At 45.9% G+C, this 13453-nt stretch overlaps 1 protein-coding gene across 14 annotated transcripts in view; it reads right to left on the bottom strand.

Annotated features, from left to right (window-relative positions):
- Positions 1 to 13453, bottom strand: part of Anks1b (ankyrin repeat and sterile alpha motif domain containing 1B) — an 896366-nt gene that overhangs the window by 22785 nt on the left and 860128 nt on the right. For all 14 annotated transcript variants that reach the window (XM_038314479.1, XM_038314480.1, XM_038314482.1 and 11 more), the window contains 2 exons: positions 6134 to 6145; positions 5051 to 5137 (listed from right to left, as the gene is read on the bottom strand). In XM_038314479.1, the coding sequence (XP_038170407.1) occupies positions 5051 to 5137; positions 6134 to 6145 (99 nt within the window). The remainder of the gene's footprint in view (positions 1 to 5050; positions 5138 to 6133; positions 6146 to 13453) is intronic.

The following is a 13453-nucleotide window of genomic DNA, read 5'->3' as shown; positions in this document are numbered from 1 at the left end:
CATAGGAAGCCATGGTCCTTTTCCTGCATTCAGGTAGGATTTCTTTAGACAGAACACTGAATCGGGAACCCATGGGTCTTTAGAAGGAATTTTAAGGTCTGTGTAGTCTTTGAAGGTACCACGGAGAGTCTTGGCCCTCACTGGATTGCTGCTGTTGGACTTCAGAAGTCTGGACTCAACATTGGCTTCAGCTGCCGTGGTGGGGACTGCTGTCAGCTGGACAAAAGCTACCTCCACGTGGGAGAAGGGTTTCTGGGAGTGCTTGGGGGGAGGGGAGGCATCTTGATTATGTCACTGAGGTGAGAAGGCCTGGCCACTGTGGGCAGCACCATTTTATGGGCCCACTTCTAGACTGACTGAGAAGCAGAGAGGCAGTTGTTTCTCTCTGCTTCCCCACTGTGGATGCTATGTGATCAGCGGGCTCCGCTCCTGCCCGCCATGGCATCTCTGCAATGATGGGTGCTGATTACCTGAGCTGTGAGCCAGGGTAAACCCTCTATCCCTTCAGTCCCTTCCAGTCGTGTATTTTGTCATAGCCATGTGTAAAAGTAACCCAAACACCTGCCCAGGAGCTACATCGAGCCAGCGAGTACCGGCTCTAGCTTTCCGTTGTCATTTGTGTCCTCGAGGACTTTGTCAGCATTGGGGAGATGTCGCATTAACCAGATGCACACAATGTTTGCTGCGCTGGATTTTCCAGCTCTTGACCATTCACTGTGACCGTGCTGTGGTCCCGGACAAAACTACGAAGCAGCTAAGTTGGGTCTCCAGTGCTCTGTGCTCCTGTCTTCTGAATCCTTCCCAGGACTTTTTTTTGAAGGTCTTTTCCTTTTTGTCCTCAAGAGGCCAGGAGTGGCATAGAGAATGGAGTCATTATCACTGAAGCTCACCCCCAGGGGCAGCGGCAGGGGCAGGGGCAGGGGCAGCTTTAATGTTCCTTTGAGGCATCTGAGATGCTTGTGTTATACAAACGTCATCATTCCTCTCTACTGAAAATGTCTCAGCTAGGAGGAAAGCGATACCACGAAGATGGTCTATCCTTAGGCAGGAATATACTCACAGAGCTTTGTGAGAGATCCCAGGTAGAGCCTGGTGAGGACTGGCACGTCTGAGGAGAGATGCTGCCTCCCTCATCACCTTTGCGAACGGTGGGATGGCTCCAAGGCCAAGGGCTCTGCAGCTGTGGGCGTTATGGAACCTGGACAGCCAACTCAATCCTTGGAGAAGGTGCAAAGAGGAGAACGTTCCTCGCTCTTCAGTCAAGCTCTGGTTGTGGCTGCTCCACAGATGAGATAGCTCAGTGGAAGACCAGCCTCTGTGTGTTAGCTTTTGTTCCTAAGAAGGTTTGTTTCAAGGAAGGCTCACAAGAAGAACTGGGGAGGGGCTCACCTACTCTGCTTTGGATAGGGTTTGGCCGCTTAATGCCTTTCAACTTCTGTCCGACCCTCACCTTTCACTGTGTGGAGAAACAGCTACGGGTGTGTCAGGCTGTTGTGTGCGGCACAGAACTGTTTGGCCCGGTCATAGTATAACGGTTCAAAGATGGGCGTGGCTTGAGGATCTACCTCTCATCATGTCCTTCAGTCTTCACCCTACCACAGAGTCTCCCTGACCGCTTCCTCAGGCCAGACTCTTTCCCATCAAGGGTCTGAAGTGCTCCCTCTAGAGACGGACCAGGATGGAGGCAGCGCTCTGAGAGGCGGTTAACTGAGGATGCCCTGTGGGGTGATGGATGCTGAAGACTGTAGTACCTACAGCTGTGGACTCTCGGGACTCCCAGCTGCTTGTGAGAAGCATGTGCTGTGAGCGGTTATTGCCATTCGAAGAAAAATAATATTCAGAAAATAAAACGAAAAGGATACCAACCCTACGCTCCTCCTAGTGCAGCCACTGGGAAGGCTGGGGGAGACACCATAGGAGGGTAAATATGACCCAAGTCTCTGTCACTCCTGGACAGTGGAGCCGGGTCACCTCTAAGACCCTGCTAATCTCAAGAAAGGTCAATAACCAAACAGCTGGAGTCCTGGCGGCCAGGTTCCTGCAGGGGCTGATTCTGGGCTGCCGAGCTACGGAAGCAGATATAATTGCCCTCAAACATTGCAGGACTAAATCTATCCCAGGTTCCATTTCAAATTCAAGATCCCCTTTGCTTCTCCTTTCTTAAAGCAGGCTTAGTGTGTAGCTCCGTAAGTTGCTAGGCGATACCTTTGTGTGTTTATAACCAGGTATCTGGCCCTTCCCCACGAACCCAGAGCTGTTTCCTTACTGACTGAAAAAGAAATGCCTCATTGCATTGGAGGCTTCATCTTTTGCCTTCTCTAATCGGGCCTAATAGGAAAGGAAGGGTAATTAACCTATAATTAATTACCCATTGTACTTTAAACTAATTGGCAGAAGGTAGCTGTGGAGTAATAAAAAATGTATTAGGTGAGGCAGTGGGAAAGGCGCGATACATAGGCTGTGCCAGTGGGCAGACATTGGTCAAAGGACAGCGACCTTAAGGTGTCCGTGTGGACTGGACAGACCTGTCCGGGTTAAGGCGGAGGGACAGGCATGCACAATGGAAACACACTGAGGTGTGTCTAGCCCAGGCTTCCTGGCCACCAGCTCCTGAAAGGATGCCATCCTCACATACACTTCCACTCGACAAGTGCTCCAGCCAAGACAGCGCCTTCCAGTGGGGGACGTCCAAGGACTCTAGGATGCAGCGGTCACGTTCATCTCTTCTCTGTTCCTGCAGCTCTTGCATGCCTTCTGAAGCTAGCCCCTCAGCCCGGGCCATGCGACCTTATACCCCGCTGTCTTCAGTCTCGTGAGCAGTCTCTACTTCACCCTCTCAAACAGCAGCTGGGAGCCTCTCCTCCCAGAGTCACCCAGACTCTTTCAACACTGTCACGCTGGGCAAGAGCAGTTATGGGGCCAACTGAAGTGAATGTCCTTTAAAGAGCCAGGCGTGTGTTGACAGTCATAGACAGCTTGGTGTCGCCAGCCACCAGACGCCCTGTGCCTTTGTTCCTGAACCTGGAAATCTGTCACAGACCACAACGCAAGGTCTTGAAAGATACCCTGATCTCCTTCCTTCGGGGTCTTTATTTACATAAAACTATCTTGCTGATGCTTTCCAAGAGGTTGGTGAGCAGGGGTCTATGCAATCACTGGCAATTGAGCTCGAAGCCTCTCAAGAGCATCTGTGATGACGTCCTTTTGTGTGTGTCTCTCTGCAAACTGCAGCTAAGCTAAGGCCCAGCTAAGCTTCCCTCACTGTTCTGATGGTGGAGGTCTGGACAGAGAGGATGCTACTGATGTAGGTGGTTATGACACCACTAAATGACAGACCTGACCCTTCAGACTGCAGCAACCTTCAAGAGAAAATGACTTGTGCTCGGAAGTTGTCAGAATCCAACTCAGTTCAGACAGTGTCAAACTCATCATTGCTCAAATCCAATAGGGTAGAGATAGTTGCTCTAGGTTAGGGTGAAGGGTGGGTGTGTGTGCGTGCGTGTGTGCGTGCATGTGTGTGTGTGTGTGTGTGTTGGCGGAGGGTTCAAGTTCCAAAGTACCCAAAACATTAGAACTCTTTAAACAACTTAATAAACAACTCCGATCTAAGGACAAGGCAATTTCATGTACCAGAACCGAAATTCTCCAGGAAATAAAAAAGCCAATAAAGCGTTGTTCTGATTTGAGTCTCTGTGATTGCAAATCTGGCATCATAAAGCAGCCAATATCATGCTGCACAGCTGAGTCATCATTAAAGATAAGGTACTTAATATACTTGGGCTACTACTCTTAGCCATCATGGTGATGCTGTGGTATAGGTTTTATGCCTGAGTTCTAGAATTTTCTTCCAAAATGGGAGGTTGTTATTTAGCATAGTTAGGAGCGCTTGGGCTCATTCAACTGCCAATGAAAACATTTTACAGAAGACCAACTCGGAAAATTTCTAAAGGATTGTTTCAGCTGCTTAAGTTTAGAGACACGAAAGGGTCATCGTCCATGGGATTTTCCCTGACATCAAAATCCAGTTGGCTCTGGCTCTGTCACCACTGCTGAAGTTGACTTGCTTCCTGACTCCCCATTCTGTTTCTCCAAAATGGAGTGTATCTAGGGGCAAGCTCAGGGTGAGCAAGGCAGGGGACAGACACTGTTTACAAATATTACACTGTTTACAGATATTACAAATTATCAGTCGAAGGGACAGGAGAGAAAAACACATGGACCATTAGGGTTTTGTTGAGAAACCATTCAGGTTTTACGACAGTGACAGTGGCCATATCTATGCTTTTGAGGCTAGCACCAGGATTCTGTGGTCTTGGCGCTGACAGGAACGCGAAGATACTTTCCATGGAAAACACAATCCAGTTGGCCACACTTGACCTCAGAGCTGCCAAGAGTTCCCACTGTGAGTACCAAGACACAGCATGTTCTCGGTTATTTTTCTGATTGCATCTCTTATGAAAACGAACTGTAGCAACTCTCTTCATCCCATTAATGAGGAATAAAAGGTAGTTATAGAATACAAAAAGTCAGTATGTGCGCCTTACCCAGGTATTCATGAGCTGTACCAAAAGAGGGACAACCTTCTTGGCCTTTAGGCTAAGATCAAGTGTAGTTTCCAAAGGCAAGAACACACACACACACACACACACACACTGAGAACCACAGAAAGACCAATGTCCTCGCCCTTTACCTACTAACGTTCTTATGGAAAAGAAATGGCACCATGCCTTTAATAAATGATGCTGTTGTTTCAGTGTTCTCTAGATTCAATGGGACATGACTGCTAAATGACCCCAGTCTACCAGACGGAACACTGTGTGATATGTAAGAGCAAAATACTTACAGCAATCTCAGCTCAGGACCCCAAATAAATCATGCCTTTCTGTGTGTGTAAGCGGGTCCACACGCATACATTCACAGCTCTGGGTGTGAGCGGGAAGCAAGGAGGGGGAGGCGTGATGAGAACGGGGAGCGCCCGCCCGCGTTTTAGATCCCATACTCAGGGCCGCATGGGGCGTCTGAACCAAAGAGAGGATTGGCCGGCACCTACCTTATTTGTCGCATCGATAAACTTGACTCCTTTATATGAGACAGAAAGAATGATAGTGGGGACTTTCTTCATCTGCTCTGTAGACTTCTGAAATTAGAATTAGAACGCCGTCAGAGCCGTGTGTGTTGCGTGGCAACCGAAACGCATTGGTTTTTTTTTTTTCTCTTAAAGAAAGATAAAAATGAACTGAAGTGCCGGGCGGCGGTGGCGCACGCCTTTAATCCCAGCACTCGGGAGGCAGAGGCAGGCGGACCTCTGTGAGTTCGAGACCAGCCTGGTCTACAAGAGCTAGTTCCAGGACAGGCTCCAAAGCTACAGAGAAACCCTGTCTCGAAAAACAAACAAACAAAAAAAAAAAAAAAAAAAAAAAAAAAAATGAACTGAAGCTAAAACCACACCCCCCCCAAACACAGTCAGATTTAAATGCCTGTCTCTCTTGCCATTAGCTACGCTTTAGGCTTATAAAGTATCTGTTGGCCTTGCTACTTCTTATGGGTCCAAGGATGTCCTTTCCCCTCCCCGCAGCAGGGGGACGGTGAACTCGGCGTCTATTTCCTTGAGAAGAACGAAACCACGTCACATTTAACTCCAAAGGTGCATTCAGCGGCCACGGAATCTGTGCCATCCCTGTTCTCTCCTCCTGGCCCCTTCATTCTTCAAGGCATAGGGATGCTCAGATGTGGACTTAAAACAGGGACTTAAAACGCATCCCTGCAAACTTGCTTTGATCCTGGCCAAATCCCAGAAGTGGATATAGGACCACATAGGATTTCATACAGCTTGATGACAACTTAAGTCCTTAGCCACAGTGAAACACTAGACGGGACAGGCGAGCTATTTTGTCACACGGCTCGGCCGTGTTCCCGCAGGCTAAGCTCCCATGACGGATGTTCACACCGGCTTCACATGTGGGCTCTGCAGCTTCTCCCGTTTACCCAGCTGCCCAAAGTTCCTGTGTAATTTAGCATGCGCCTTTCCTGCTGAGCCCCGCCATTTGTCTCCGTCACCAATGAAGTCTTGTTTACTTCATTTTCCTCCCTGCATCCTCGTAATCATCGCCTTATGCATCAGAGACGGACTTACCTGACAGTTGGCCTGCAGGATTTCCCGCACAGGACAGGTAGGTACAGAACAGGAGAGAAAACACATGAGGGGGTGTGAGAAGAAGGAACCATTTCAGCAATTCGCCAACAGCAGAAGTTCACTAGAAAGTAAAGGCTGAGTAGGCTTCACAGCCGGAAGCAGAGGCGGCGAGGCTTTTTACGCTGACCCTGCCTCTGGTTCTCTTTCTCGGTTTTCTCATCTTTCTGTGTCCTGAGTCTCAGAGCCTTAGGACTGACATACGGGAAAGGTCCGCCGTGGGCCTTAGACAGCCAGCTCTCTACATTAGGGGACTCAGGAAAAGGATAGGAACTTTTTTTTGTTTGTTTAGATCATTCAATTGTCCATTAAAAAAAATTCTGAAATGTGACCAGATTTAAAGAAGGCTTTTAACAGGATGAGCGGAGCTCACAGCACTCAGTGGTGATGATTATGCGGTATCTATTTTTTGGCCATTGGAAGAGGTGCTTATTGTCCTGACACAACATTTTTTTTTGAGAGCTACCATATCTGTTTCAGAGATGAAGAAATTTATTAAGAGTATGACAATACATTAAGAGAAGCTCTCTTGAACTGCATTTAAACTAGTTTTAAAATTACTTAGACTTGCCAATTTTCTTTTACAATTACAAAAAAAATCATTCTAAAAAGTGGAGTATAACATTACATGCTTTCATGTTCTGAATGTTTTTCCTAACTGCTTCTGAAAAATGTGCAGGACAAATCAAAGGCAAGGCTGGAAGAAATCAGATGCTCTGTGCCAGTTTTAAGGCAAAGCAGTGGCTGAATTTGTGATTAAGGCCAGGGCGGCACAAGCAATCATTTCGTGGACTGAATTTCATGTGAAGAACTCTACAATTTGTAAAGCGTAACAACAGATTTCAGCAAATCACCTCGCTCATCTCTTGCCGTGAGTACTTTCTCCCGGACAGACCTATTTGTAACCTGAAACAATATATAGCTACATTAAGATGAAAATGCCAATATTTTATTTAGTATTAAGAAAAACCCATTTGTTATTTGCTCAACAGTTGCGTGGTTATTTTGGGGCCACCCGCTATGCTAGTCGATGGAAAGCTCGGGGTCCATTTCAGGGGTGTGAAATTGTGTGTGAATGCTACTGCTCAAACTGGCCCCCCAAGTTAGCTCTGTTTTGCAGAGAATCTAAGTGGGAAACAGGACTGGGCAAGATGGCTTCCAGGGAGAAAAGGCTTGGCAGCATTGGGAGCCCATTTTGGCTCAGACAGCACACATTCTTGGCTGAACTGGGCATGAAGCAGAGCCACTGGGCTGATGGCTCGCAACAAGGGTGATATGGACAGAGTCCTTCTGGAATAGTGACTAGGAAAACATTCACCTTCAATCAAAGGGCAAGGCGGGCATTAATAAATTCATTCATTCATCAAGCTTGATCAATAGCCATCTGAGTGGCAAAAAGGGGAAAAGGGGGCCGTTCTACGAACAAAGTCACATCCATGTATAAATGAGAGCTCTGTGGTGGTTTAGGTAACTGTTGGGAAAGAAGGGTCATATAGTTGACTTGAAAAGGTGGGGGCTTCCCCTGTCAGGAGCAGATTCACTGTTAAGCAGGTAGGGACTTGAGAAAGACGCCTCTGGCAGCCGTGCGGAGGATGGAGGCTGAAGGAGGGGCACGGGAAGATGCTGTGAAGTCCAAGGGGCAGACTCTGCAGGCCTGATGTAGAAGTGTGGCTAGCAGGGGAAGAGCCCCACCATGGAGGGCGAAGGACCAAGAGGCTCTCTGTGACATCACGGAAGATGAAGGAGTGGGAGCCTGTCACAGATGATGCGGCCATTAGCAGAGATGGCACTGCCAGAGGGTAGGCAGCATCCTTTCGCAAAGATGGACAGAGAGATGCTTTCACATCCTCAGCATGCTAATCATTAAGATATGAGAGACGAAACTCAGATTTCAGAGGGGTGGCTAAGATGGAAGCAGATGGGTGTCTTAGGGTGGAGTAGGAACCTCAGCAGAAGATTAATCCCACCCTCTTTTTTTTAGGACAGGGTTTCACTGTATAGTCCAGGTTGGCTTTGAACTAGTAATCCTCCTGCCTCAGGCTTCTGAATGCTAAGTGTACAGGTATGTGCTACCACATTTGGTGGGAAGATACATTTTTTTTTTTTTTTGAGATATGTTTCACTATGAACCTCAGCTGGCCTGGAACTCGCAGAGTTCACCTGCCTCTGCCCCGGAGTGCTGGAACTAAAGGCTTGCAACACCATGCTGGGCCAAAGATGAGTTCTTAAGATCTGGCAAAAGAACTAGGAATGGCACGGGAAGATGAACACAGATGATGTCACAGAAGTCAAGGAGCAGATTGATTAGAAGGCGCAAGGCAAGCAGGGTCCGAATCTCCTAAGAGTGAAGAAGATACATAAAGCAGTCTCTAGCAGTGGCTGGGACAGAGGATTGCTTTTATTGGATTTATGGGGTAAAATCCCAGGCTTTAGTAACAAGAAAGATCTGTTAGCAATTTTGTTAGTGGTAGTTTGAGGAGAACTTGGGCAGTAGACAGCTTTAGGCTGACCTGAGGGTCACAGTGATTTCTATCAGACTCCCCATCACGTTTATCCAAGATCCACACTACAGAGGAAAGACAAATGGCCCAACAGTTCCTGCCCCCATGCCAAGGCAGCGCTGGGGGTTTCAGTGTTGAGGCTGGGCACAAGTTTCTGTGGTGACAATGTTGGAAGTGGTCACACGCTCCAATATGGAGCCCAGACTGTCCTCTCCCTACTGAGTTCTTTGACAAGAACATGCTGAACTGGGCCAGCCAAGACACCAAGCTCAAGGGGACCCTGGGAGGTCTGGAACATCACCTTCCTCCACCAAGGCAACTGTGTTTTCTAGAAGAGCCAACAATCCTTCCTCTTTCTCGGGGAAATTTCTGATGGTGTACTTTGATGGAGCTTTGAAAAGAAGTATTTTATATATAATTTTAATGAAAGATGACCACTTGTAAAAGGAAGACAAATATACTCAGTCTTCAGGGAGGCAGGAAATCCAGTACATACATGTTCATTTCATGAAAGCTTTATGGGTACAGGGAAGGGAACACAGAGCTTCTGCCCTGTCATGACTCCCCTGGTTTGTTCCCCGATGTGCCATCATGGTTCCCTTCTCCTCCTCCCCAGGTCTTAGCACACTTGACCTAATCATTCACCCCTCAAGTAACAAGGGTTGAGCTCAGGAGATCTGAGTTTTAGGACTTAGTTTCCTGCTTTGCTGAGTGTCTGTCTGTCTGTCTATAGTCACGATGCCCCCATGTTCATGTGGAAGATGCAAGGCTTGTTTCTTTGTAAATAGAAAACTCCACCATGAGGAGCTCAGGGCAAACCCTGGTTTCTTGTTGCTTTGCTCTATCCTAAGGTCTCTGTGTCATCTCTGAGGTTTCCTGGCCCTCAGATTCTCTCTCCTTTGGTGCCGGCCTTACACAAGGGACACGGAATTGCAAAGAGAGTCTCCTAACACCCGGTCAGCAGGATATTCATGGATAAGGCTCCAAATAAGCTTTATTGCATCTTACTTCCTGCAAAGACTGCTATGGGAAAATGCAACCATATTTTCTTTGTTTTCCTAAGATGATTATTCTTTTATTATCGCAAGAGAAACAGTGTTTGGTTGCACAGCAGTGCCGCATTTCTGAAATCTATTTAGTTCTTGGTTTAGATTGTCTGTATTCAGCAAGCAGAGCTGAGTCATAATTTCATATCTGGAACACTGTTCCTAAGAAGTAATTGAACACTTTCAGATTTTTTTAAAAAAAAAAGAAGAGAAAAAGAAATACTGTTCTTTCCCATTTCCTCTTTGAGTGGGTGTGTATTCCTATGAGTTTGTGTGTTCCTGTGTATATACACACATAGAGGTCACATATACACACATACATGTGCATATAGACACACATATACACATATATGTATGTACACACATATAGAGGCCAGAGAACAATTCCACAGCTGACATTCTTCAGACAGGACCTATCACCGACCTGGAACCCATGAACCAGTCTAGTCTACCTGGCTAGTGAACCCCGGGGGGATCCACCTGTCCCTTTCTTTTAGCACTGGGTTGCAAACATGCCCCCAGCTTTTTTTTTTTAAAGATTTATTTTATGTGTACATTTCTTTTTGGCCTGCATGATGTATGTGTGCCATGTGCGTGTCTCATTCCTGCAGAGGACAGAAGAGGGTGTCAGATATCAGGAACTAGAGTTACACATGGTCATGAGCCTCCCTCCATGTAAGCGCTGGGAACTGAACCCAAGTCCTCTGCAAGAACAGTTGGAGTGACTGTCGAGCCTCCTCCCTCATCTCTCTTTTTAGCACGTGCTCTTTTCCCAGAACCCCAGGCATTCAATCTTTTAAGGCAAGTGTGCTACCAACTGACCTACCTCCTCAATTTTTTTTTTTTTTGATGTGTGGAGCGTCTCAGACAGCCCAGTTGGCCTCAGTTATAGCTGAGCATAATGTAGAGCTTTTGTTTATTCTGGTCAATCGCCCACATGCAGGCATGTCAGGTGTGAACCACTGTTCCAACTTCTTTTTGTTTTTAAATATAAAGTAAGAACTGTTTGGTGCCAGGTCAGAAGTTATCTCTGCTGCTTTGACTTCAGCCTTAAAGCACGCTCTGAAAATAAGTAGAATTGTCCCTCAGCATTGTGCTGCAGGAGTTCCTACAGCCAGCAGCCTTTAAGTTACCCGCCCACTTGGGTGTGGCCTCTTATACTATATATGCTGATGTAAAGCATGCGTCTGGCCTCTCTTCCGGCTGCGGGATTTGGTTGCTGTTCCCCATTCGAGCAGAGGACTGTAATCTGTGAGTCTACCCCTACATAAATAACCCTCTATTATACTCAATTCTGAGCTAGTGTGGGATTTCTCTTAAGTGTCTGTCTTCATCTGGCGCCCACGTGACCAACTGTAAAATCCATTTAAAAACCCGAGAAAGCTTAAAAGGGAATTTTAGACACAAAAGAACAGAGTTAAGCATGGCTTCTTGGTAGCCAGCATTTTGCTGGCGGTATGCTGCAGCTCCTTTAAGAGAGGTTTTCCTGATTCAGCGGTAGAAAAAAAACCCACCACACTGTTTTGAAATGGCTGCAGCTTCCTGGTCTGTGCTGCCAGAGCAAACTCTGACGAGGTCTGACTGTCGAGCATTTAAACGGGGTTTGTAAGCAGTGTGCTATAATTGCTTAATGGCTTGACATAGACCCACTGCACACTTGGAACTGGGGCAATGTGCACGGCTTGCAGAGGTGGTGAGCGGTTCCACCATGTTAGACTGTGCAGAGCAAACAGACAGGGCCATAAATACCCTAGTAATGCTGCTGCTTAAGGTTTTAAGAAGCACTCCTGGGCAGTAAAGAATTACAGATACACAGCAGGACAGGTTCAGACATAAAAGACCTCTAAATGGGTCATGGTGTTAGATAAATGTACGCAGCTTGGGAGAGAGAGAGAAGACAGTTATAAAAAGAAGTAAATGGTATTTTAAAAAAAAGTAAAGTCTTTAAAGAGACAGAGTACAGACAATCATAGATTAAAAGAAGTAAAAAAGAAAAAGTTACATAAAGATGGAATATGCAAAGAGAGTCTGGATTATGTATATTATTGTGTTTTCTTTGAATTTTTTGACTGTGAAGGAGCTAAGTATGGAGAGACATTTCACTGTATAGGCTACTAAGCTAAACTAATGTAAAGGTATCTTGACTTTAAAATTTGAGTCTAAGGATATGTTGCTTTGGAAAAGAGGTTCTTCTTTTGTTTCCACAGAGGATGAGAACCTGTGGATTGCTTCCAGACTAATATGGTTTGATGCACCAAGATCTCTGAAAGGTCATTGTGAACACCCCCCTCCTCAATTACTTCACCCAACTGCTGACTGAGATGAACCTAGCACACAGGATACACCATGAAAGACCTGATTAACAGTGCCCCCAATGAGCAGGAAGTAGTCTAAAAAACTATGCCCAAATTCCCAAATGGAGCTTATGTTTCTTTACATTTAAAGGGGGATATACTATAGAGATTTGCATTGGTATGGATCTTGCTTTATTGATATAAATTTAAGGTCAATTTTGTTATATGTATATTTCTGCTCTTGATTAAGGTATTGTCTTTGTACAGCTCATTTAAAAATGTAATGTATAATTTAGAAATATAGGTTAATAGAGAGTTATATATAATAGTCAAGCTTGTAGTCATGTTAGTTAGGTTTTCTAGATATATAGCAATATATTTCAGTTATATAGGTATTCTTCAGATCTTTCAAAGACTACAGAATATGGCATTTAAAATGTTTAAGAATTTAGGACTTTTCATGACAGTGAGACGCATTTGCTCCTGGCAGCACCAATCTACTTTAAGAGGAAGATGGGCATCAAAGAGGCTTCTTATGGAGTTTGCTAGCCATTTGGGCAAGAAACTGCCCTTGCCTGGACTGCTTGATAGTATGCTATATAAACTGAAAATGCAGGACCCACAGAGACATGACTGCTGAACTTGCCTAAAGGTAAGACTGTTCTTCGGGGTTCCTGCTTCATAAAATAGTCTGCAGGACACAGAAGAAACTGACTGACAGACTGCTAATATAGGTGGAACTGTCTTTGAAATTTTATGCTTCATGTAAAAATCTGCTGGATACTATGGGCCTATAGGCTAAAGATAGATGCTCCAATGATACAGAAGAACTTTGGGTGACTGTCCACAACCTCCTTTCTCACAATACCCAGGTTGCTCACAGCATATCTGAAGCACAAGCTGGGGAAGAGGACACTCTCTAACTAGACTTTGGGTCTCAAATCCTAACTATTTTGCCATCTACCATTCTCCTTTAGTTACAAAGCTTAGTGATGATACCCAGTTTCCTCAAGTACATCTCAGTGAGACCAAAGAGTAATGTTTGGTGGCCTCCACCAACTTTCAGATGATTAGAAACGATGGGAGGCAGAATCATCATCGTTTATGCAGCAAAACTAGCTAGGTTGTGGGGGTTAAGGCATAAAAAGCAGACCTCAGAATAGTTATTCAGAATGAACTCTCACCCTGTAATGGGTTTTACAGGGTAATCAGTGCCGAGATTGCTTTCTGGGGAGTCTTCTTGGGCTTCCCATGCTAACACAGGCTTTCTCTTTGTTTACACCTGGAATTCATGTGTTCATGCCTGGAATTTCAAGAGCTTTGCTTCCCTGGAGCCTAGAGGATCCCCCACCCCCACCCCAACCCATCTCTACTCTTTTCTCTGTGACCATTGATAGACAGTATGCTTACCCCTACGGAGTT

Source organism: Arvicola amphibius, chromosome 17, assembly GCF_903992535.2.
Source record: "Arvicola amphibius chromosome 17, mArvAmp1.2, whole genome shotgun sequence".
In the NCBI taxonomy this organism is placed as follows: domain Eukaryota; kingdom Metazoa; phylum Chordata; class Mammalia; order Rodentia; family Cricetidae; genus Arvicola; species Arvicola amphibius.
This window is presented reverse-complemented; position numbering and strand designations above follow the sequence as displayed.